The 25749-nt window shown below is 41.3% G+C and overlaps 1 protein-coding gene across 12 annotated transcripts in view; it reads left to right on the forward strand.

Moving 5' to 3' along the window:
- EYA1 (EYA transcriptional coactivator and phosphatase 1) overlaps positions 1-25749 on the forward strand; it is a 111698-nt gene that overhangs the window by 39911 nt on the left and 46038 nt on the right. For all 12 annotated transcript variants that reach the window (XM_077352166.1, XM_077352173.1, XM_077352167.1 and 9 more), the window contains 4 exons: positions 4456-4538; positions 6521-6707; positions 14826-14968; positions 16222-16305. In XM_077352166.1, coding sequence (XP_077208281.1) covers positions 4456-4538; positions 6521-6707; positions 14826-14968; positions 16222-16305 — 497 coding nt within the window. The remainder of the gene's footprint in view (positions 1-4455; positions 4539-6520; positions 6708-14825; positions 14969-16221; positions 16306-25749) is intronic.

Consider the following 25749-nt stretch of genomic DNA (forward strand, 5'->3'; position numbering starts at 1 on the left):
TTCCTTTCTCCACACAGACATCCAGTGAGGTAGGTGGGGCTGAGAGAGCTTTGAGAGAACTACTCTGTGAAAACAGCTCTAATAGGAAGGTGACTCGCTTAAGGTCACCTAGCTGGCTGCATGTAGAGGTTCTCCAGCTTCTCCAGATTACAAGCTGCCACTTTTAGCCACTATACCATGCTGGATCCCTGAAAAGCTGGAATAAATGATGTGAGGATCTGATTTTCGCACTATGACCGGGGGGGGGGGGGGGGGACTTTGGACAGCTGGGTTGCCAACCTCCTGGTGAAGGCCCACAGATTAGCAATTTGCGAGAATTTGATTGTGATAGATTTTATGAAAACAAATATATTTACAACGTTCTTGAAAAGGGTCTGCCAGGCCAACTGGAAGGAAGGGAGGGAGAGGAAGAAAGGGAGAAAGAGAGAAAGGAAGGAGGAAGGAGGCACTTGTGTGTGTGTTTGTATATGAGGTAAAGGAGAAGGGAGGAATAAGCCATGGAAGGCAACAGAGCGTGGTGGGGGAAGATTGTTACTGGTATATGCTCCTTGCCTCATGCTTGATGCGTTTTGGGTCATCTGGGTAGCCGATTTCTTCCTTTCCACTGGTTCTTTTCCTATGCCCAACATTACCCAGAAATTTCCTTTCACGTCACTCCCCCACATCCTTGTCTCCTCCAACAACCTCCCTGCCTATTCTATCATCCTTGTCTGGAAAGCTGCATTCCATTGCCATCTGGCAACCTTTCTTTCCATCTTTTCCCACTTCAGTGAATCCCAGCACACCCAGGGATTCAACTGGCAAAGGCATTACAGCCGTACAAATGGCAGAGCTGACAAGCCAGACTGACAGCTCAGAGCCAGACATGAGGAGACTCCAGAAGATGGGACAAATGTCGCCATTGCCATTGCTAGAGTGGGCAGGGGGAACAGCAAGTGGTTGGTGGCACTGGGGGCACCCTGCTGATGTCTTCTCCCCATCCCCTTCTTGGGGGCAGGAGCCTCTGGCCAGGCTTGGGAGGGGCCCACCACCAAAAGCTGACCCTCTGCTACTGCTACTGAGAAGGTATTTGAGGCTGCCCCTTGGCTACCACTTCTGCTCTTAGACCATGGCCCCTCGGCTTGTCCTGGGGGGTGGGCAGGCAGCGCTTCTTCCCTCCTCCTCGCCTTTTCCCTTCTCCACATGTTAAGGCAAGCCTTCCAGCGGGACCCCTCTAGCCATCTCGTCATCCTTCTTGCTCTGCTGCTTAGGTAAAGGGGAGGACTGTAATGTCACATCCATAGACAATTGCATTTAGGGGTGAAATCCAAAAGATTTTTATAAGTGCAAATTCTAATCTGTAATTTTGGTTTTGATTTATTTTCCTATTAGCAGGATAGTAGTGAACCTCAACAGAGATGCAAATCATATTATTTAAAGCTTATGAACATCTTAAGCCACTATCGTTTTTTAAAGCAATCAGTAATAATATTCCTTCAAGAGAAATGCTGAACATTTTTATATTAATTTTTCCATAAACTAAATATTGATACTTTCTCCTATACTAATAAATACCAAAAAAAAAGCCCAGTTTAGAATAGTAGTTAGAGGCTGGATATTTTCATGTCTGTGCTTGGCCCTCAAATGACATTGGGTTACCTTGGGCCTGTCTTTTTCTCTCAAGCCATCTCAGAGGAATTTTTTTTTAGGAAAAATTAGAAACTATATATTTGCCATGCTCAGCATATGAATTCTGACATATAATCAGGATAAATGAACGAATCTTTCTCAGATGTCTTCCTTCATCACTTAAATATGTAGTTCATTGCACTGTGCTGCACTCAGCTAAGCTATATATCATGCCAAAATATTGATGCTTGTATCAAAGTTGTTCTTTGATACTTCCAGTAATTTAGGAAATATGCAGCGGATGGGGCTTACATTAGCTAACAGATAGCTCCCTTTCCAGCTTCTTTCTTAAGTCAACTCTACAAACTGCATAAAAGGCTGTTTTAAAGCATGAAACCAAACAAGCTAGGCAAGTTGAAATCATGGATACAACAAACCTTACCGGAATTATTCATTTTGGTTTTTGTCATATCTAGTTCCATCACTTCTTGTCCTTTAGTTCCTCTTTGTATTTTATTATCCTCAAATTCTAAAACCAGCAGCTGTGCCAGTTGGCTGCTATCTGCTGTAAAGATGGAAGTCAGTAAACTTTTCCCTTTTAAATGCCTCTTCCTATATCCCTGGTAGCACTTTGTTCTGTTAAAACATTTCAGGCATTTATGCTTCACTGAAGCGCTTCTACAGTTCAGCACTATTGAAATGGGGGTTGGGGGTTGGGTTGCGTCTGTTTCTGTAGGGTGTAACAGGTGTTGAGTCACATGGATGTCTGCCTTAGCAATGTACAGGCATATGGCCGCAGAGTAGATTGCATGGTACAGCAATCAGTAGTACCCACCAATGAACTGCTCCATGATCCATCACTTCAAGTATTACATTTGGTATTGATGCAGAAATGCCATTCAGAGTTGAAGATACTTATTAATTTAAAATATTCCCATGCTGCCTTTTCTCCTGTAATCTCAGAACCTATAGCATCTGCAAGAAAACCATTTAGGAGCAATGTACACATCTACTGACACTTTGTATATTTTCAGTTGCTGTTGAGCTTTAGGTATTATTACATCCATAGGTATTTTTAATAAAAATTGGTAGCCAAAGACTGCAGTTTATATATGACATTTAAATAATTAAGTACTATCTCAGGTTGGCTGCGTATTTCAGACTTCGTGTTTCCACTACTTCTGAAAGATCAATTGCACACCAACAGTTTAAAATTTATTAATGTTTCACAAGTGTTTAGGAGTATTACTGAAATCATAGACAGGTTTGTGGAAGAAGAAAGGTTATGCTTTTTGGGATAAGAGACACAAGCCTGTTACATAGCCATTTCCCACTCATATTGTGGTCTTTTCTGTACCTTATGAACTAGGCCACTATATCCCATAATTATGATAAATGACCAAGACAGATTATAGTAATTTTTCATTACCTCAATGCATCTTTATCCTTGTGTCAATTACAGCTTTTTATTTCCCTTTGCCTTCCCCCCCCCCTCCACACTCTTAAGTGTCCATATGTTCAATCAAGTCTGCTTTGGGGTGTGACAGGAGGTTGCTGCCCTTTGGAAAGTATAGCTTTTGTAGATAAAGGCATTAAGAGAAAGGCCCATCTGTCTATTGTGGACAACCCGGGTTGAGAGGGAACATTGCAATGTCCAGACACATTTAAGCTTTGGCCTTTCTATTCAAATGTCATGTAATAATGTTCTTAGTATTGGAGCAGCAGCAACTTCATATAAGAGAAAATTGTGCCCAAGGCTGTATTTAAGAAACTGCTATAGTACTATAATTGCAAGTGCCACTATTGGAGAAGTGCATATGCTCCTGAGAGACTTGAGTAAAAACTTCACTTGTGTTTCTGCAATACGAAAATGTAATAGCAGTGTATTTGTGTATGTGTCTGTGTGTATGGTATACTGAAAAGCACATTCAACTTTGGGGATTTTTGGGTAGTCTACATACATGATCAGAAGAATTGCTAAGTGCAGCTGTTCCTTTGCACTGTGCCTCTTAAGCAGTTGGTGGTCCATCACATGCCTGAATTCTGTGTGTACACCATTAATCTAGCAAGTTAGTCAACTACATTTGAGTGTACATGAAGCTCTTCGAATCATATATAAAATAATTATGTCATGAATCCTTTTCTTGTAGTCAGAACTGTGAGAAATGCACCATATGATTTCTGTGGGTATCTCAAAGAAAACTGAATGATTGCAAATTTTCATTTGTCTCTCAGTATATTTAATGGAAACAACTATTATTATTATTATTATTATTATTATTATTATTATTATTATTATTATTATTTAATTTTTTAGACCGCCCTTCTCCCAATAGGTCTCAGGGCGGTTTACAACATAAATAGTTAAAACACAATAAAATCCCCATAAAAACCCCAATTAACATCAGCAAAAGTTACATATAACATATAGCGGCAGTGGTCACAATTTACCTTCATATAATTCAAAGTTCTGACATCAGTGTGTAGTAATTGAGTGAGCAGAAGGTACTTTAACTCATGAAAAGGGGGGCTCTGCTTTCTGCTATTTTTCTGTACGTTCTGTGCTCACCATTGCTTTTATGGGTAGCAAGAGGTTAGCAAACAGAAAAAAGTTAGTGAAATCTCTATTGCATATAAAAATCACTTCTGATTTTCTTATTTCCTTTTTTCAAAGTGTATCTCTTCTTTCAAAGAGTACCATTTCAGTCATACAATCTGTTGATTACAATCAAAGCATGACTTATTTTTGCATTAACAGAAAATACGTATAAATATACCAAGTATATTTAAATGTTCTTAATAAATGTAGTGTCTTGATTATTCATACAGGTTTTATATTTATTTCAGGGAGCAGTTTCACAACATCATCTGGAATATATGCTGGAAATAATTCACTCACAAATTCTAGTGGATTTAATAGTTCGCAGCAGGTATATATTTTATCTATGGTATATATTTTATCTATGGTTCCTCTATATATCTGTGAAATGGCTCCTCTGGGAGGAGCGTGTCCGGGGTGTCCGAGCGGGACTACGAGCCAATCAGTGTGCGGCCACCCACTGGCTGCCAGTGGTCAGGATGCAGCAGGGGCTCTGTTGAGGACCTGCCCGCGGCCCAGCCAGACACCTGGTACATCGAGCAGCCACAGGGTCTGCCGCCTCTCCAACAGTTGACACGCCAACCGAAACACCACCCTCCCTTCCTAGCCCCTCTGCTGGAGGGCTGCCACAGCCTTCAGTTGCCCGCCCCCATACTGCCAGTGGAGCCTATGCCGCCCTCCCCGGGACTGCCCTCCCTCGCAAACCACCTGCCCCCACCTTCCACCCACTGCTGTACGACATCTCCCGCCACCCTGCCCACTACCACCCATCTTGCTTTCTCCAGCCCTCGGCCCCTATGGCCCTCTGCCGCCTTGCCCAGCAACTCAGTCTCACCGCCGCCAGCCATACTGCCCAGCCACCAGCCCACCCACCACCATTCCACTGCTCTCTAGCCCTGCCGCCCTACCTTGCACACCCCAAGAGCACCTATACAAATCTGGTTGCACTGGCGGCCGCAGCGTGACAGCCAAGGTCGCTGCAGGCACCCACAGCACCAAGGACACTGTGCTCTCACCCCACTGCTTCCCCCCCAGGTATACACCGCCAATGTAAGGCCACTCCACAGCTCCCGGCCCCTAAGCCTCCCCACGCGATCGCCGCCTCCCAATCCCACCCACCCACCTGCTCCCTGCTACCGCCCGCTACATTTCCTCCAGCAGGTTTTCGGGCTACTAAACAGATCATATGAGATGCCGTCTATTTTGTGGCAAGCGCCATCAGGGAGACATGTTTTCATTGTTCCAGAGACTGCTGTTCTTCATTTTGTTCACTTCTTGCAGGCTGGTCCCTCCTACTGTGTGTCATTATTTCCTCTGATACCTCATGAGGGACTGCCCTCATTAGCCACCCCAGCCGGCTCCATTACCAGGGAGGAGCCATCCTCTTCTCCCCATTTTATCTCCACAGCTGGGAGAGGCCTCCCTCAGCCCACTCACTGCCGTGCCACTGTTTCTGCTCCTTGTGGGGGAGGGGCCCATCCTGAATACTGGCCATCCGGCAACCCTTCCAGCCCTTTCTCCCCCCCTTTTTTTCACCCTTGTTTTCTCCTTCCTTACCTCTTTGCCTCCCTTCCTTCCATTCTTCTTTCTTACTTCCTTCCATTCCTTCCTTTTCCCCTTCTTCATTTCTTCCTTCCTTCCTTCCTTCCTTCCTTGCTTCCTTCCTTCCTCCAAATTCTATTATGCATTACCCTCCATCCTCCCACCATGCTAGCGCCCGTTGCATTTCAAGTATATTATATATATAGCAGCTAAGCCAGTTGTACTGGAAATACAATGGGCACTAGCATGGTGGCACTAGCACATATATATATATATAGTACCAAATAAGAGTTACATAAAAACATACACAAAAGAAAGGATGTTTTTGCAAAAAGCAGATTATAAATGTACCTTTATCTTACATAAAATGTTGAGAAGTACTTTAATAGTGCAATATTACTTGTTTCTGAGACCAATATTTTCAGTGAGTTCAGAAGAATGTAATTAGAATACAACTGTAAAGTTTGGTTTTCTGCCTCCCCCCCATTGTTCTATACTTTCAAAACAAAAACATCAAACAGTAGTTATTTTACAGATTTATTTCCAATTTTACAATTTATCTAAAGTTCAGTGTGTACAATGAATTCTGAATCACAGGGGTAATTTGGACTTTACAAGATTTGAATCCAGTGCTCATTATCTCTACCAAACAAATCCAAAAGGGCAGATAAATTGAAGTACGTGTTCACAGTTAGATTCTACAATATGCACAGAAATGTAGCAGCATATTAATAGGAAAGTCTAATTCAGCTTTTTCCCCTACTCTGTTAGGAATATCCGTCTTACCCCAGCTTTGGCCAGGGTCAGTATGCACAGTATTATAACAGTTCTCCGTATCCTTCACATTATATGGCAAGCAGCAACACCAGTCCAACAACTCCTTCCTCCAATGCAACATACCAGCTACAAGAACCACCATCTGGCATTGCAAGTCAAGCGGTTACAGATCCTACAGCAGGTAATTGCACAGATTTTATTATCCCCGAGGGCCACATTTTTGGAACTTGAAAGGTTTTTTTTTTAATCCTGAATTTATGATGCCACTAGCACAGTATTGACAAAGGGAGCACTTAGGTTAAAAATGAAGATCAGTGAGTTTTTAAACACAGAATTTGCAGCTATTTTAGTGGTAGCACTAAGAATTAAGAATACAAGTGAGCTGCATGGAAGTCTTTACATATTATGACTAATTCTAGATACTTGTTTATAGCATTGAAACATGATGGAAAGCTGAATTGATAATCTTCATATTTAGGTTGTTACAATGTCATTTTATTTCTATGTATAATAATATTGTAGAGAAATGTAGATTAGTAATACTAATATTAAAGGTAAAGGTATCCCCTGTGCAAGCACCGAGTCATGTCTGACCCTTGGGGTGACGCCCTCTAGCGTTTTCATGGCAGACTCAATACGGGGTGGTTTGCCAGTGCCTTCCCCAGTCATTACCGTTTACCCCCCAGCAAGCTGGGTACTCATTTTACCGACCTCGGAAGGATGGAAGGCTGAGTCAACCTTGAGCCGGCTGCTGGGATTGAACTCCCAACCTTATGGGCAAAGCTTTCAGACGGCTGCCTTACCACTCTGCGCCACAAGAGGCTCCTTAATACTAATATTAAGCAAGTGCAAAAATCTTTCCCTAAAAATTATTTCCATATAGATCTAGCCCCTGCTCTGTTATGCTGTTTTACTATCTTCCTGGACATACAGCTGGGGGAGCTTGGGGGTCATTTGGTGGGCAGGTTAGACTGTTATTTTATTACTGTTGTGATCTGCCATGAGCCAGCCACACTGGGAACAACAATATAAATGTAATAATAAATAAATAAAATGAAATTTCTTTAAAGAAGTGTGAAGTTTATTTTTGGTATCCAGTAAATATCTTCTTAGATAAAAAGTTGTTTTGCCTGGAAGGCAATTCCATGTAATTCGATGTAGTGACGAATGTTTGCCCATATGACTGTAGATCCATTGAGGACTTGTCTCATCGTACACTCCAGTGCCTGATATTTGAGGCTAAGCATAAAAAAATTCTGAGGAACATTATCTCATTTCCTTTGAAAGTCAGATCCAGACTAATTAGTATTTCTACTAGAAGGTAGGGATAAATTTAGTACTTTCTGAATGGAAAGGTGATGATGAGGCATGCCAGTGTAAATATGGTTGACCTGCACATTAACTGCTTTACTTCGGGTCATTAGCTGTTTGGATTGTAAGGTGGTTTTATTTTGAGATGTTTTAACAATAATGTATTTTAATAATTCCTATGAAAATGTGTGGAATTTTTTTTGTTTCGTTTTTATTGAATCAGTGTTACTATGACTTATTCTGTGATGCAATGAGGCCGACTTGACTTAAAAATTGTGCCTGAATAAATAAGGTTCAGCATCTAGGCCCCCTGTTCTCTTTTTGTTCCTTGGCTGGACAGAGAGAGTGGGTTTGATGGAAATAGGAAAGGTGGGCTGGGCAGAGAGAGTGGGTTTGATTGAAATAGGAAAGAGCCTCCAAGCCTCCAATTTTCTCGAGTGTACATTCTCTGATAATGACCTTCATGGAACCTTGTACACTGAGTAGCACAATGCAGAGGAAAGGGTTAAACTAGAATTCTTTACATCTTAAAAAAATTAGTTGCTTGATGTGCCATGTAATAAGTGACACTAAGCAGATCTGCTCGTAATTATGTACCATTTTATTCAGTGGAACATGCTCACATGAAAGCATCTTGCAAGTTTCAAGATGTAGCCCAAACAGTATAAGTTGCTTGTAACTTTTGTGCAAGGCATTGCACACATGTCACCAGGTTTTGTGTTTTGGAATAGCAGGGCATCCCTTGCCTCTTTGCGTTGTACTTCAAGCCTTCTTTGAAAAGTGCACAGAAAGCTTTTAGCTTGAATACAACTTTATTGGTCTTAAAGGTGCCATAGGACTCAATGTTTGTTGTTATTGCATTGCAGCTTGTTACTTTTGTAATATTATTTAAATGAACCCATTTTCTTTTTGGTTTTTGTGAGCCTCTTGTGGCGCAGAGTGGTAAGGCAGCTGTCTGAAAGCTTTGCCCATGAGGCTGGGAGTTCAATCCCAGCAGCCGGCTCAAGGTTGACTCAGCCTTCCATCCTTCCGAGTTCTGTAAAATGAGTACCCAGCTTGCTGGGGGGTAAATGGTAATGACTGGGGAAGGCACTGGCAAACCACCCCGTATTGAGTCTGCCATGAAAACGCTAGAGGGCGTCACCCCAAGGGTCAGACATGACTCGGTGCTTGCACAGGGGAAACCTTTACCTTTTTATGTGTGACATGATAACTTCCATATGAACATGGAATTAAAATTAAAATTGACATGATAAAATTAGCGAGCTGTTGTTATGACACATCCAAATAAGAGCAAAAGTTTGTTGTCTACATTTTTCCCCCCAAAATTTTGCCTTTTTATGGTAAAATTTTAGTTCAGTTCATCAGTAGCCATGTGTCACTGCACAAGTGATACAGATGTGTTTATTAGTGTATCCTATGCAGAGGTTCTTTACTCTAAGACCATTGAAATAATTGGGCTTCACTTAAAGTAACTCAAAATTACATGTTCGTCTATAGAATTTTTTTTAAACGTGCAATCAGAAAATAAATAAAATGTAGCCTATATATTAATAGCAAGCTTTGCCAAATCTGAAGATACTTAATTCCATAGACTAGAGTGGTGAATAGAGAGACTAGATTGATGAAGAAGCAAGGCAGATCTTTCTACAAACCTGAAAAACACCCCAAGTTTGTAAAAAAGTTTGTCTGTCTGTCTGGTTTTTAAAAGCACAAAATGATAACCGAAACATCTATAGCTTAATTAATTTTTAGTTATTTTATTTCTTTGAATTTGTAAACCACACTCTCTGCCAGAGTGGACTCAGCAAACATATTGGCTATTGCTAGTCAAGATTCCAGGTCAGTAAAAGGAAGGGGGAGTGTGCAGGGTCTTTTCCAGGGTGGAGTCGATGGCATTATACCCTGTTGAGGTTGCTTTCCTCACCAAACCTCACTTTCCAAGGCACTATCCCAGATCGACAAGAATTTCACAACCTGGAGCTGACAACCCTGAGGAAAGAAGGAAGAAGAAAAAGGATAGCTTTCAAGAAAGGGAAAGAGGAACTAGTAGAGGAAGAGGGAAATTAGATGCCTCTTTAAAATCCTTGTGGGTCCCCACTTGTAGTATTGAAAATAAAAAAAACTTTTATCAAAGTTGAAATCAATTTTTTGTTGTATTTCACTTGCCATAACAAAATTTAGTGTGAACAGGGGAACATATGAAGCTGCCTTATGGCAAGTCTGACCTTTAGTCCAAATAGTTCAGTATTGCCCAGTGACTGGAAGCTGGTTTCCAGCGTTTCAGGCAGCATTCATTTTCTGAAGGGCAAATTAGATGTGACCTTTTAAAGTGAGATGGAACTGGGTTTCCTCCAGGGCTCAACTTGCTTTCTTCACAGCCACACAGTGGCAGCAATTCAGATCAGGATATGATTGGAGCGGAAAACGCTTTTTCCACAAACCAAAATGGCTCAAGGAGTGTTATTTCCCCATTTTGGAGCTTCATATATATAACACCATCTATATAACAGCTCAGAGAGGAATATGATTCATTGAACTAATCATGTCTAGTCTGACCATAATTTCATTTGATGCTAGGGATCAAACCCAGGAACCTCTTCATGCAAACCATTTAGTTGCAGTCTGTAATCTATAGATTTCATGCTAGCACTAAATACTACTTTCTGAGGCCTTTTCATTTTACTGACGGTATTTGATGGCACATTTTAAATATTTAGGGCAAGAAGTCAAGAATTTGTGGAAAGTATCATTTTATCTGCTTTGTTTTCTAATAGTTTAATAGTTTACAGTGATATTTATTTATTTATTTCATTAGCAAAAAAGGCTGTTGTATCCAAAACTATAGAAGGCATTAATCCCCCCTCTCCCACCCTGGGCAGGCCAGCCAAGGCTTGGAAAGGCTTCAGCGGACCTTTTTGAGGTGGGGGTGTAAGCACTGGTGGGGACTCCATTCTTCTCCCCGCTGCCTCAAGCAGTCTTGCTGAGCCCTGGCAAGGCTGTGGCCAGAGCTGCTTGGGGTGCTGGGAGCACTGGTGGGGACTGGCTCTCCCTTTAACCCTGGTAGCACCACCCAGGCCTGGCAAGGTTGTGGCCGGGGCTGCTGGGGGAGGGGAGAGCACTACCCCCACTAGGCCCACAATCCCAGGCCCTCCGCTCTCCATCCCAGCTCTCGCTTACTGGACTGGCACTTCTTCCAGATAGAAGGAGGGAGACGAGGCAGAGGCAGGACATCCCTCCTGTTTGGCTGTTCATTGGATGGATAGCCAATCAGAAATGGGACAGCCAGGACAGCCTTCCTGATTGGTAGACAATGAGTCCCAACTCCTTCCAGCACCCTCTTCCCATTTTATTTATATGTTCAGATTTTTATACCACCCTCGGGCACTTTACAACATAGTTCAATATACATGCTCCAGTGTAAAATAAGACAACATGCTCCAAAACTTAGATTCATGGTTGGGGAAGGAGTTACTATTAGGGTTCTGTGCTTTAGTAGCCAAAGTGCACAACAGTAGTTACTATTCTGATTGTAACACAACAAACTTTGAGTCCCATGGCACCTTTAAAACCAACAAAGATTTATTCATGGTGTAAGCTTTCGTGTGCATACACACATCCTCAAACAATGGAACAGGGATCATGAGTACAGATATAGCTCAAATTTTGTTGTGCTACTTAAGACTAATGTGGCTATCCACTTGATTCTTTTCTGAATGTACTCTTGGTCTACAAGTTGTTAGGCCCATAGGTGGACTAAATATTAAGGACATGAAGCTTTTTTTAGCATTTACCTTCCTTTTGCTCAAAACTTCAGGACTGAATTTTTGTATAGCATAGGAGTATTGTGTGTGTGCGTTTTAACTGGGATCATTTGCATCATTATATTTGCAAGTTGGGTGTGCATGATTTCTATTTTCCATTGTCCATGTAGAATAGCAACTACAAAGTGTTGGCAACATTTAGATATGCAAAGAGGGACAAAGCACCAGGCTGATTGAAAGAATAAAATAATGTTACTGTGAAGAAAAACAACAGGCTGGTTCTGAGAAGGCTTAAGGGGGTGTCAGATTTCAGTGGATGAACGATAGGGTTGTGAGTGTCCTGCATAGTGCAGGGGGTTGGACTAGATGATCCATGAGGTCCCTTCCAGCTCTATGATGCTATGATTCTAACTTTGTGTGTGGGGGGGGAGAGTCCTATCTAATTGTCTATTCAGTCACTCAGTCATTGAGTCTGATCAGGAGGCAGGTAGGGACTAAGTGTGCTCAAAAGAGTAGGAAGTCTCCAAATGAGCCAATCAGGATGCTAGAGGAGATTATTTGAAGAAAAAAACCTAGGAAGTTCCTAACCTAACTATCCTAATGCAAATCTCCTCTGATGAATCATGAACACTACAGATCCTAGATATTCCAACACAAAAAATATTCTAGTTGCATTCCTTGAAACATCACTGTATATTCAAGCCTTCCAAATTTACCTGCTGGGGGATTTTGGAAAACAAGTTTTGGAATTATAGTCATTTGAACAGCGTTTATTTTGTCCGAAAATGAAGGCTGTAATTAGATGATTTGCAGATTTAAAAAATAATTCTCTTTATTCACATTCAGCGCATTTTTTGTCACTGAAATCCCTAATATTATATAGCATTCCTTTTCCGAAAGTAATGATCAATACCACCAAATTTCCATAAGTGCTGTCAACTCTCTAGACAGGAGCAGAAAGTGCTACAGAAAATGGCTGTATTGGATAGTGAGTTGTATGGCATTTTACCCTCCACAAATCCACCCTTCCCAGGCCATGTCCGCCAAATCTGCAGGAATTTCCCAAATTGGAGATGGCAACTTTAAGGATGTACCATAAACTACTGTGGATCTTAGAGAGATAATATCATATTTCTGTTATGCCTAGACACAAGAAACCAGGATTTCAAAAATTTGTTGGACTACAGTGATTTTCCTGCACCTCTCTCTGATCAGAAAAAACATACGACCAGACATTCAGCATACAAACAAGTTTTCACACATAAAAATGCCACAAATAATTTTACACCTTGAAATTTCTGCCTTAGAAAGAAGAACATGAGTCTTCCTTAATTGATCAGTTTGTAAACCTATTTGAAATAAAAACTGATAAAATATAGAAAACTGATTACAAACATTCCTGGTATGATCCAGACACAGAGTTAAATATATTAATGGTCCATTATTTGAGTATTTGCCTCATTTCAGCCCCTTATTTTTTAATGAAGCATTAATTGGATTGAATTCCATAAGACAGGTTAGGCTGCGAGACAGTAATTTGCAGAAGGAAACCCAGAAGTTCAGGAATTAATAAGGATACATGGGACAGCCCTCCAGTGGCTGATCTCTTTTCTCCAGAACCAGACACCTAGTGTTGTCATGCCCCTTCCATCTCCCTCGTGGAATTTCACAAGGGGTGATTTTCCACCCCATGTTTTTAACATTTATGTGCACTCTCTGGCCAAGCTGGTCTAGAGTTTTGGGCTGATGACTCCCAGCTCTATCACCTGATGGAAGGCTGCCTGGACTCCTCCCCCTGGAAACAGTCGCTACATGCTTAGGATCCATAGCTGGATGGCTTGATCTGAGTTGTCTGAAATTCAACTCCTCCAAAGCAGCGGTCCCGTGGCTAGGTGAAAAGGGCCAGATCAGGAGTGTGCTTTACTAGTCTGGCTGGGGTGCAGCTTGAGATCTCGCCCTCAGCCAGGAATCTAGGGGTGAGCCTCAATGCCTCCTTATCAGTGGAGGCACAGGTCCCCAGAGTAGCCTGTCTGGCATTTTTCCATTTATACCAGGTGAAGCTACTAGTGCCCTATCTATCCTTGGAGCATCCAGCCACAGTGATCCATGTGATGGTCATCTCCAGGCTTGACTTCTATAACTCACTGTTTGTGGGCCTTCCCTTTTCCTTAACCTGGAAATTACAGTTGGTACAGAACACAACTGCTAGGGTCCTCACAGTAACATTTTGAAGGGTCCATATCCAGCCAGTGCTGAGACAGCTGCACTAGTTGCCAGCTGCATCCTGGATCAAGTTCAATGTTCTGATATTAACCTTTAGGGCCATTTGTGGTTTGGGCCCCACATATCTGAGGGACTGCCTATTGCCTTTGCCCCCCGCAGGGCCCTTTGCTCTGTGGGTGCAAATCTGTTGGTGATCCCCAGCTTGCAGGAAGTGAGCCTGGGCTTGACCATTTTGGTCCTGGCCCAAACCTGGTGGAATGAGCTCCCAGGAGAGCTGAGAACCCTGCTGGAGCTTTCTTAGTTTTGCAGGGCCTGCAAGATAGAGCTCTTCCACAAGGGTTTCAGTTGAGGCCAAGGCAGGCATAATCAGGGAGCTCCTTCTCAGAATAGCCAGTACATCGGGCTAACTCCCCATTGACATCCCCCCAAGACACAGATTGGGGGGCTGATTGAGCTGAGCAGTTGGAGGGGAGGGAGGGAGTTATAGTATTTTTTTTCTGCTGTGCGGTTTTAAGTAATGTGCTTTTTATTGTGGGGGTTTTATCTTGTAACATTCCATGAGCCAGCTAGTCTAGAAGTAACGGGCAATAATAATAATAATAATAACAACAACAATAATAATAGTAATGTAAAAGGAAGCAAAAAGGATGCCTGGCTCTTCCACATGTGTTTATATATATAATGGAATCATAGAGTTGGAAGGGACCTCCTGGGAAGAGTTCTGACTTCCCTGAATTAATTAGTGTTCCAGCTTTAACAATACTAGATTTATATTGTAATATGTTACTTCCAAAGTAAATTGAGACTGTGTATTTAGATCAGTAAGTCGTACTACTAGAAACAAAATTAATTATTGTTTATTCATGGTCATAGACTAAAAGAATACAAAAATAAAGTAACATATAAAACATAGTAATAATAATAATAAGCTAGGTATATAGGTAAATAAATAAACAAAATTCAAGTACAATTAAAATACGAGCAATTTTTTTCTTCTGCAGCAGACTACGGTACAATCCACAGTCCAACGACCCCCATTAAAGATTCGGAGGCAGACAGGTTGCGCCGCAGCTCAGATGGCAAATCACGTGGCCGAGGTAGAAGGAACAATAATCCTTCACCACCGCCTGACTCTGATTTAGAGGTATTGTATATGCAGTATTATTTAATTTCTCATTCAGACTTCCCGAGAAGGTTTGGGAAAATTACAAAATATCAAACCAGGTGATGAATAAAAGCAAACTCTATTAACTTGTAGCCCAGAAAATCAAAGTTAATTATAATTCCTAGAGAGAATCTATACCAGTGCTTCTCCCTCCTACTGTTTAGTGTATCATGCTCCTTACCTTACCCCCAAAATTACCAGCCCACAGCTGACCTAATTTCATCTTTCACATAAGGCAGCTGCATAACATTTGTACTTACTCCATTTAGAAGGGATTCTCCCTAAATCTATTGCGTTAGCCCCATCCATAAATTCCTCTTATCCACACCAATTGTCTGACTCCACACACACACAGACAAGAAGGATCTACAGAAGCAAGAAAATGGGAAAAGGTAGTGCCATAACTCAATTACTGTAAAGTCCTGTTGGCATTTTCCTCAAATATTTAATATATCTAATCTATTTGTATTGCTGAACATGAGTTTGTGAAGAAAATAAATTTAGGACTGAGATGAGATATACTGTCAGTGGATCTAAATGATTACCCGCTTCTGTCCTCCCTGAATTCCAGTGACAAAGATAGGGATATGCAATACCAACGCACTTGCATCACCCTGATAGTGCAGGAGATTGTCTTGGCTGATTGGTAGTGAGTATAGTTTATCTTTCAAGCCTGACAGGAAGAACCACAAAATAAATTTTAAGCCACTAACTTGAGAGTTCTTGGTATCTGCTGCTAGCTTTCTCAAGGTCCCCATGCTGCCATTTTAAGCAGAGTGGCCATTTGAGGGGAAACCAAGATATCCTGGCAACATTTATATCTTCCCATTGTCATAAGTGCCAGATTAAGTGGAGATATCATAAGAGGACTCTAGGGAGACCAAGCAACACATGTCAAGCATATTTAGGACATTGTGTTAAACAACCCAGGATCCCATCACCCACAAGTTAAAGAAATTATCCTTCTCATCCTATTCTTCCTGTCTCTTTCCAATGGTCCCTACTTGTAATTATCTAAAATATTCATGAGTTTAAATGTGTGGTAATAAAAAAAATTCTTTACAATTTTAATATGCCATATTATTCTAGTGAAATTGCATTTCTAAAATAATATAAAAATATTTTAACCTAGTACAACTTTTAGAATGATTTTCTGCATATAGATTGATCATGTACATATATTCTCTTTCACTTACTGAGTGGGATCCATTGATTTGGTTACCTTTTTACAGAGAGTATTCATTTGGGATTTGGATGAAACAATCATCGTTTTCCATTCATTGCTTACAGGATCCTATGCTAACCGATATGGAAGAGTAAGTATCATTATACTACTTTTTATTTATTATAGTATTCTGTTTCATAGCAGGTTTCTTATATGCAAAAGAAATCTATAGACTTTTACAAATAAAAGTCATGTTTTAGCATTAAAAAAGTGAAGTAGGTGGACTACCTACCAAGAGTTGTCTAATTGTCTTTGAGGGCTGGTTTCACAAAAATATTCAGTTCTATAGATTTTTTATAAATAAGTTTGATTTAAAAGTAGCACACTGTATATTATTTCTTAAAGACCCTATGCTACTGTTTTGTAATATAACACAAATGTTAAAAAACTTCCAAATCTTTTTCTAGAAGACAGCTTTTACGGAGTAAAAGGACCCATAATATTACAATTTACATTTTATAACTCAGTTATTCCTTTCCATCTCATTTTATGGATCATTTCCAACATTTCCCATTATAACACTTACTCTTTCTATGTATTTAGGAGCAATATACCATCTAAAAAAAGAATATTCATTTCTATAGATTATGAGTAGTGGTGGGCACAAACCAAGAAATGAGGTTCAGTTCGTAGTTTATGGCATGTCCAGTTCACAGACCATAAACCGTGACAAATGTTTAGGGGCTAAACTAACTGTTTTAGTTTATGAAGTTTGTCATATAGTCAAACTCCCCTTGTCCACATGCTGGAACCCCAAACTACAGGGGGTTTATATATGACTCTTGTCTACCTGCCATCCAAGGTTGGTGAAGATTGGACTTAGGGGTCTGAATTGCAGCCCTCCAAAGAAGGTGCCACCAGGAAAGTGCTTTCTGAAAAAATAGGCAGATTCAACAGGCTCAGAAGTATATATAACAAGCCCTGTGCAAACTGGAAGGACAAAACCACACCAGATATCTTCTTCTGATCCTCTTCTGCATACCCTCCAAGTTCTGTACAGATTGGAAATAGAAGGTCCAAGTTACAGTCCACCAAATAAGGTATCCTCAGGAAAGTGCTTTTAGGGAAAAAGGCAAAGGTTCAAAAATGTATAGAATGGACCCACTGCAAGCTACGCACACCAAACATACAGGGAACCCCACCCTGCCACCTGCTCTGCTACAATTTATCCAAGTCACAACAGATTATATTTCTGGAATTCCAATTATAGACCATCCATAAACATCTCCCCAGTACTCTCTCTTGAAAAGTCAAATGCAGATGCAGGAATCTATGGAATGGATCAGGAAGAAGAAGAAGAGTTGGTTCTTATATGTCGCTTTTCCCTAACTGAAGGAGGCTCAAAGCGGCTTACAGTCACCTTCCCATTCCTCTCCCCACAACAGACAACCTGTGGGGTGGGTGAGGCTGAGAGAGCCCTGATATCACTGCTCAGTCAGAACAGTTTTATCAGTTCCGTGGCGAGCGCAAGGTCACCCAGCTGGCTGCATGTGGGGGAGTACAGAATCGAACCCGGCATGCCAGATTAGAAGTCCGCACTCCTAACCACTACACCAAACTGGCTCTCGGAACAAATCAGTGGCACCAACCACACAGGGAAACTTCACCTGGGCAGACCCACCCTGCCAGAAATTGGAAGCAAGGGAAGTATTCCCATCTCTCCCCCCCCCCATGTCTTCACAGGCAGGTTCTGAATGGCAGAAAGGCAGAGTTCTGACAGGGGCTCTCCAAAGTTATGTCATGCCATCTTGGCCGCACCACATGATCAAGGGGGGAATGCCTATAATTGTTACAGCCCCCCCCCCCTCCAGGCTGACACAAGTCCAGGGCATACCCATCAACTGTAGAGGTTAAGAACCTCTACAGGTTAAGAACCGCAAAGATGATGCCCCCAGGAATGTGCTGCTGGGGAAGATGTCATACCCAGGTTCAAAAGTGAGAATCCTTAGCCAAGGCACCCAGTAGCTAAGCCCTCAGTGTGAGCAGAGAGAAAGTCAGGCTGACTCAGAGATTAGTTCTTCTGTAAGAAATGGCAGCTTCAGAAGGTGGACTCTGAAATAAATGCCACCAACCCCACCCTCCCATCTCCATCCTCCTCAGGTTCTACTCTCAAATCTCCACAGTTTTCTCAAACTGATCTTATCACTCTCCATCAACCTCACTGCAGCCTGACAGATGTTCTACATTCTCCAAGAGCTTGGATTCCGTCTCTAATAAAATGAATATCTTGACTATACAAAATAAAACTCAGTTTGTCCAAAAATTGAATGTGAAACAAGCATAGGAGTGGCTTTTAACACTTCATAATGCTTAAACCATATTTTGTAGTACTGGGAGCAATCTTGAGATTACTGCTGCAACACAGTTTCCATTCATTCTAGTAGGATTCTCTGTTCATTAAAGTGAATGGAAGTAATGTGCTAGTTAAAACTTGATTTTGCTTTTGTCCTTGTCAGTTGTAGAATAATGGAAATGCTTCAGTTTGTTTAAAATAATGTTATTATGTAGCAATAGAAATACTAGTTGTTAGTGTGCTCAGACACCAGCAGGAGGGAAGCATCCTCTTCTTCCAAATCCAACTTCTTGTTAGCACAGCATAGCATATTTATTTAAATCCAACTTCTTGTTGCTGTTTCTGTTTTGAGTACAGCCCTCTCAGCTCAGCAACAGAAAGTAGCTGTGTCTTCCAGAGAGGCACAAACCCCCAATGCTCGTCCTCCCCATCCTCCACAGGCACCTGCAAAGAGTGCACTCAACCATGTTGCCACTGGAGGAAAGATTGGTGGCCAGCAGGAGAAAGAAAAGACCCACTCCCTCTCAGCATGGAGAAACACAAGGGAGAGCAGGAGGGCCCCTCCAAGAAAGGCTCCCTGTACTTGGGCTGCTGTGAGTGGGACATCAAGGTGAGACACCCTCCAAGAGGTCAAAAGGGCTTTGTGGAGGGCCCAGGAAGCAATCACTAACCTCATTCACAAGATAATTGCTATGGATATCCATCACTTTTATGTCATGGAGGACTTAGCCTTTTGTCAGCTGTAATGGTAATGATCAAGTTCAACTCTCCAGAGTGGAAAGGGGAACCATGAAGGACTGTTGGGGAACAGCGCAGGTCCCAGGTGGGGACAGTTGTGCCAAAAGGCTACGACGTGGTTCTGCTCCATGTGCAGGAGATGGATGCATAATACACAGTGCAAAACATCATTGCCATGTATAACAGAGTGGGTGTGCGGTAGAAACATCATCTGTGGCTACATGGTTCATGGATGCCAGTGCCTGCCTGCTAGGTGATGTTCACATCAAGGGTATACACGGTTGTGAAAGATGCTCTGGGGCTGGGGAGTACTTTCAAGGCCATGTAGGCTGCTGCCCCCTTCAGATGTGGTCCTTGCCTGAGACCTGCCAGTGCCTGGCAATATCATGTCTACCCGTGTGCTGCACACAAGACAGCGAGAGATGTGGAACTCCACCTATGCTATGATTGCGCATTTGGTGAAGCAGAAGATCATCACACAAGATATCATCTCTTCCATAACCATCCTGTACATGGAGGAGAAGCTTAACATCAGTTCCAGTGGCTGGCTGACCCTCTTCCAAAGTGTGTGTCCTTAAGCCCCTTCAGGACACCACTGATGTGCTGTGCGCCAATATGGCCAGCCTTCAGGATCCGATGAAGTTTGCAGGTGGGCATCCCTCCTACCTCAATGCAATAAAGAGTACAAGCTAACTTATGTGTGCAACACTCAGATAAAAGGCAGCATTGCTCTCCTAAATGTAGGACACTTGCAATGGATGCATGAACTCTGCAAAGAAGTGCAGAGTCTAAAGACCAACACATGTGACCTGAGAGAACAGCAGGTAGAAGAGTCTGGGAGACGAATAGCTGCAGACCAGCACCTCTCTCTCAAAGAGCCCAAGCAGGGAAAGGCCCCATTACTGTTTATCAATAGTGAACTGGGAGATCAGCAGTGGTGGAGATGCCAGGCATGCAATGGCAGAGGATTTGGCAGAAGTGCTGGCATGGGAGCACCTCACCAAGTTTCCTGAGCCTGCTTAACGCTGAGTAGTGGTCATGCAAGGTCTGACCTGTCTTATGTGGTCATGAGCATTGAGTCTACCTAACACCCAAACTCTGGCAGGAGAGAGAAGTTCACTATCAACAGGGTATAAAAGCATGCAACTAAGCTCCACTGCTTGGCATGAACAGAGAGACAAGATGGCTCAGAGCCCTGGGTCTACCTAATGCCCAAACCCTAGCAGGAGAGAGGTGTTTACAATCAAGTATCTGCTCTGCACTCTGCTTTTAACAAGTTTCCTGCCAATAGTCAACAGAAGAGAGGTTGCAGAGCTGAGCTGATATATAGCATTCTGATTCCTTAGAATAGAATGGGAAGTCTGTTATTGGCATATGGCAGGCTTTCTCAACCAGGTTTTCATGAAGAAGAAGAAGAAGAAGAAGAAGAAGAAGAAGAGTTGGTTCTTATATGCTGCTTTTCCCTACCCGAAGGAGGCTCAAAGCGGCTTACAGTCGCCTTCCCATTCCTCTCCCCACAACAGACACCCTGTGGGGTGGGTGAGGCTGAGAGAGCGCTGATATCACTGCCCAGTCAGAACAGTTTTATCAATGCCGTGGCGAGCCCAAGGCCACCCAGCTGGTTGCATGTGGGGGAGTGCAGAATCGAACCCGGCATGCCAGATTAGATCTGAATCTCTGTCCCTCTTTCTCTTCAGTTTTTTAGAATGAATATACAAAACTGAGAGAAATGTGCCAAAGTATTATCAGGGCTTTTAAAATATTTAGTGGATTTGAGTCGGTCTTTGTACTTCATTAAGGCCTTTTGGTTTTGTGTGTTGCATTACCAGGGTTCCTCAGATCATATATGTCTTCAGAATATTGGAAATGTTGACTAGCAAGCCCTTTTTGAAAAGTGAAGAATTTGCAAAATCTTTTCCTCTGAGATATCTAGAGCCTGGGGACCAAGCCTTATGAGGAAAGGCTGAGGGTCTTGGGAATGTTCAACTTGGAGAAGAGGAGGTTGAGAGGCGACATTTTTAAGTATTTGAAAGGTTGTAACTTAGAGGACAGGCAGCAGAGGATAGGACCCTCTTTATGGCTTTAAACTACTTGTAGAATTGTATCAGCTAGGTATCGGAGGGGGGGATTCAGACAGAGTAGTTCAGCAGTGGAATCAGCTGCTTAAGGAGGTGGTGAGCTCCCCCTCACTGGTGGTTTTTAAGCAGTGGCTGGGCAAATACTTGTCATGGATGCTTTAGGCTGATCCTGCATTGAGTAAGGGGTTTGACTATGGGGCCTGTATGACCCCTTTCAACTCTATGATTCTAAATGTGATGCTGAGTGTATAAAGGAAATTGAGTTATGTGGGGTCATATTCAATTGGGGTTGTATTTAAACTAGGTCACCAGCTGCAGCATTTGAGCACTGTAAATGCAGCAGCATCAGTGCACTAAGAATCCACAGTGTATGTACATATGCTGGTGTTCTAATTCTTCACATATGAACACACATAGCCTTATACTGAGAAAGACCATTGCTTTGTCACAGTCAGTATTACTACAACTGGCAATGGTTGTTCAGGGTCTCAAGGAAAGCTTCTTTCACATTATTTACTACCTAATCCTTTTCACTGAAGATGCCAGGGATGGAACCTGGGATCCTCTGCTTGCAACGCATATATTCTACCACTGAGGCATGACCCCTCACCGGATACAAACCAATACACTATTTAAGTACCTTGCATGTGTAGAGATTTGTGTTTGTTCACACAGCTATCATCACATTTCCATCTCAGGTTAATTATCCATTTTCATGTAATTAGTCATAAGGGCATGGCATGGAGCAAAGCAACTCAGTTAATGTTGAGGAGGTGATATGGACTGAAGTTATTGTTTAGCATCCCCAAGGCCAGTTTCATCATGGATGTATTTTTAAAAACTATGTCAAGTGGTAAAGAAATCCTTGTTTGCTGTTTAAGATGCTTAGACCTATAGCTATAAGCAACACACTCTGACAAAAACAGTAACAACACAATGCATTAGTCATACGCAAAAAAGCTTTCAGATTATCCTTCTAGTTATAAATATCACAATTTATGTATTTAATGAACTGTAATAACATAAGCAAGAAAGACCCTATGGATGTCGTGGGCAATGTCAGTGAGTATCCATAAAACTCACACCATCATGTGGCAATAAATAAGTGATTTTACATTTTGTCAGAAACAGTATTGTTAGTTGAGTGTTGAAGATAAGCGATTTCTCCCTGTATCCAGAATAAAGCTGTCTGGATCCTGTGCAAGAAATGAATAGCAGCTGTGTAGATACTGTGCCAAAAGAGAGACTTTGGAAAGGCTTACATTCTTTGAATATATACAAAGGGAGGTGCCTTTTGCACATTTGTGGTTATTAATTACTTTACTGCTTACAAGATTAGCAGCTCAAAGTGGACAGCACCAGTTGCCACATGATTAACTCACTGAAACTGCCAGTAGGCTATAGATGAAACAGGAGGAGAATAACACTAGAAATTTTGCGCTGTTGACTTGTAAAATCAATTTTGCCTTATTTTTTTTTAAACAACTCTTTTTGTGCCGTAATATTTTCTGTAAAGAGTGAAGGAAACCTTTCCTTTTCCTAAGATTTCAATTGTGGTGTTTCAGATTAAGTGGAAAATAAGCCGAGACATGCATAGTGAGTGAACTTTCCTGTTTTTCAACTTTTTTTTCTTGTGTACAGAACAAAGGGAGTGACTGGTGAATGTTTTAGAATTACATGCTGGTAGTGTTTGTTGCCTGACATCCATGTTCAGTGCAAGAATATGTGGTTCAGCACTTTTAGTACTTCCCTTATTAATTAAGGTGAAGTCAATATTCCTTTTGGGATTTGGACCTGTAGTGTATACTTTTCTGGACATAAATATTGAATTACAAATCATAGTAAATATATAGTGCATTGTGGTTATTTTAGTACAGTGATTATTTAAGAGTGATGATTGTGAATAGCAAAAGAATTTTCACTCATAGCGTTTGATTACTTTAGTCTCACCATCATCCCAGCCACCATAGTATTTGTGTTGAATGAATGGAGGATGTCAAGCACTAGAATGTTGTCAAGTTCTTGTTTAGACCCAGTGTAGTTCAATTTGGACATCTTTTGAAAACTGAATGCATCTCCAATATTAAGTCAATGTAATCTTTTGATGCCCTGTATTGAAACTATATTTTAATTTTTGTTTTTATGTTGTGTATATGTTTCTGCATGCGCATTTTAGCTCTGATTTTAATTTTTTTCATGATGTCTTCTGGTTCGTGTTAATGGTTTTTAAGATGTGGTTGTATTATTATTTATTATATTTTTTTATTTTTGAGAATTATACATATGAGATATATCTGTTATTTTCTCGTGTTACAAATTGTTCAGATACCCCCACCATTATAATGTTATTATCTGGATATGTTTCTTCCTGGTCCTGTTATAAGGGGATTGATCCAAGTCTAATCCTCTCTGATCAAGATGTAGATATTGTCCATTCTTCTTTTTATTTTATTTTTCTTTGAGGAAGTTGGCTAGAAGACCTTTTCATCCTCACGAATCACAAAGCTGTTATGGTCTTATCCAGTTGGTTTACATTTTTGCTACTTCCTAGCCCTGGGAGATAGTCTCTAGTATTCTGAAAAGAAAGAAATAGAGAAAAGCAAGGCAGGTTTGGTTCATTCAGAAGTCAAGCTGGCCAGTACTTGAACCACACTTGGGAATGTTCAGCCTGGAGAAAAGGAGGTTGAGAGGGGACATACTCTTTAAGTATTTGAAAGGTTGTCACTTAGAGGAGGGCAGGATGCTGTTTCCGTTGGCTGCAAAGGAGAGGACACGCAGTAATGGGTTTAAACTACAAGTACAACGATATAGGCTAGATATCAGGAAAAAAATTTTCACAGAGTAGTTCAGCAGTGGAATAGGCTGCCTAAGGAGGTGGTGAGCTCTCCCTCACTGGCAGTCTTCAAGCAAAGGTTGGATACACACTTTTCTTGGATGCTTTAGGATGCTTAGGACTGATCCTGCGTTGAGCAGGGGGTTGGACTAGATGGCCTGTATGGCCCCTTCCAACTCTATGATTCTATGATTCACACAGCTCAAGCGCAGTATTGGACCCATTTTCATAAAAGGAGCAGGTTTAGTAGATAAATTTTAACCACCACAAGAAATAAATTATTCTTTTTATTTATTCTTGTATTCTATTCATTTTGTTTTATTTTGTTTTTATTAATTTGTTTATATAATTAATACATGACGATCGAACACAGTAAGTATTTATGGATATGTGTATTTTGGTTTTATTATTTATATATTTTGTTAGTTACCTTATGAGAGCAAAAATGCAGGTCATACATTTTGTAAAATAACAAAACAAAACTGGGAAACTTGGCTTGAAAACACTGTCTAGTTATGGACTCAGAATAACAATTAACTACTGCCTTGCTGAATTATCCTATGTAAGACTCATGTAATTTTCATGTAATTTTCTGATTTGTCTTTGTTCACTGCTTGGGGAGTATGCAAACAATTATAGTTTCACTTATTTGCCCACCGCTGGCCTGCTCTCTGGCCTGCTCTCTTCATGCAGAATTAGGTGTCACAGGTAGTGGTGGTGAACTGTACCACTTTGGGCTGTAGGTGGAATATTTTTCAATTGCAGTTAAAACATTTTACAAATTTGAACTGTCTGTTCTATTGTCTCAGGACTTTACTGTTTTCTGAAATATGTGTAAATCTAAACTACTGAACTTGGCCATTGTTTTTAATTATTATGGCCCAATGCCACTTTTAGGTCTTTCCTTATGCTAGACTCCATCACAACATCCTGTGCCAGTGAATTCTATAAGCTGCTTATATTATTGCAAGTAGTCCTTTTGTTGTTTTATCTGTAAAATTTCTGGATCTGCAGTGTGCAAAAATATGGAAAAAATATGCTCTGTGTCAGTGGTTCCCAAACTTTTTCAGGCCACTGCCGTCTTGATTCCATAAACCCAGCCCAGTGTGCCCTTTCTTACCCTGTAAAAAGCAATACCACCGCTGTTCAGTAAATTCTTAATGTGATAGACGAGCTTGATGAAGTGATGCCAGTTTCCCAGTATCTGGTTTAAAGTCATTTAGCATAAAATCACCACATTTAGTAATCTGGAGTTGATTTCCTTGCTTCAAAAGAAGTCAGATGTCCACATGAAAACCACATTCCGCGAAATATGATGTCGGAATGCAACAAAGAGCAAGTTGAGGTTTGGGGATTTAGTATCCTCTAACATGGGCAACTCATTCTCATTAGCAGGCGTGCAGATATCTGCCAAAAATTGGTACTGCTATTATAGCCATGTTTTTGGAGGTTCCACTCCTTAGGCAAGCAGTGACAAACTTCTGTTTAGTCTTTCGACATGCCTCAGTCCCTCAGTTACAGCATCTGACATAAAATAATTAATTGCTTCTCTTTTATCTTATAAGGTTCCAAGTGAGATATGCTTTCTCCTGA

This window comes from Paroedura picta, chromosome 9, assembly GCF_049243985.1.
Source record: "Paroedura picta isolate Pp20150507F chromosome 9, Ppicta_v3.0, whole genome shotgun sequence".
Classification (NCBI taxonomy): Eukaryota; Metazoa; Chordata; class Lepidosauria; order Squamata; family Gekkonidae; genus Paroedura; species Paroedura picta.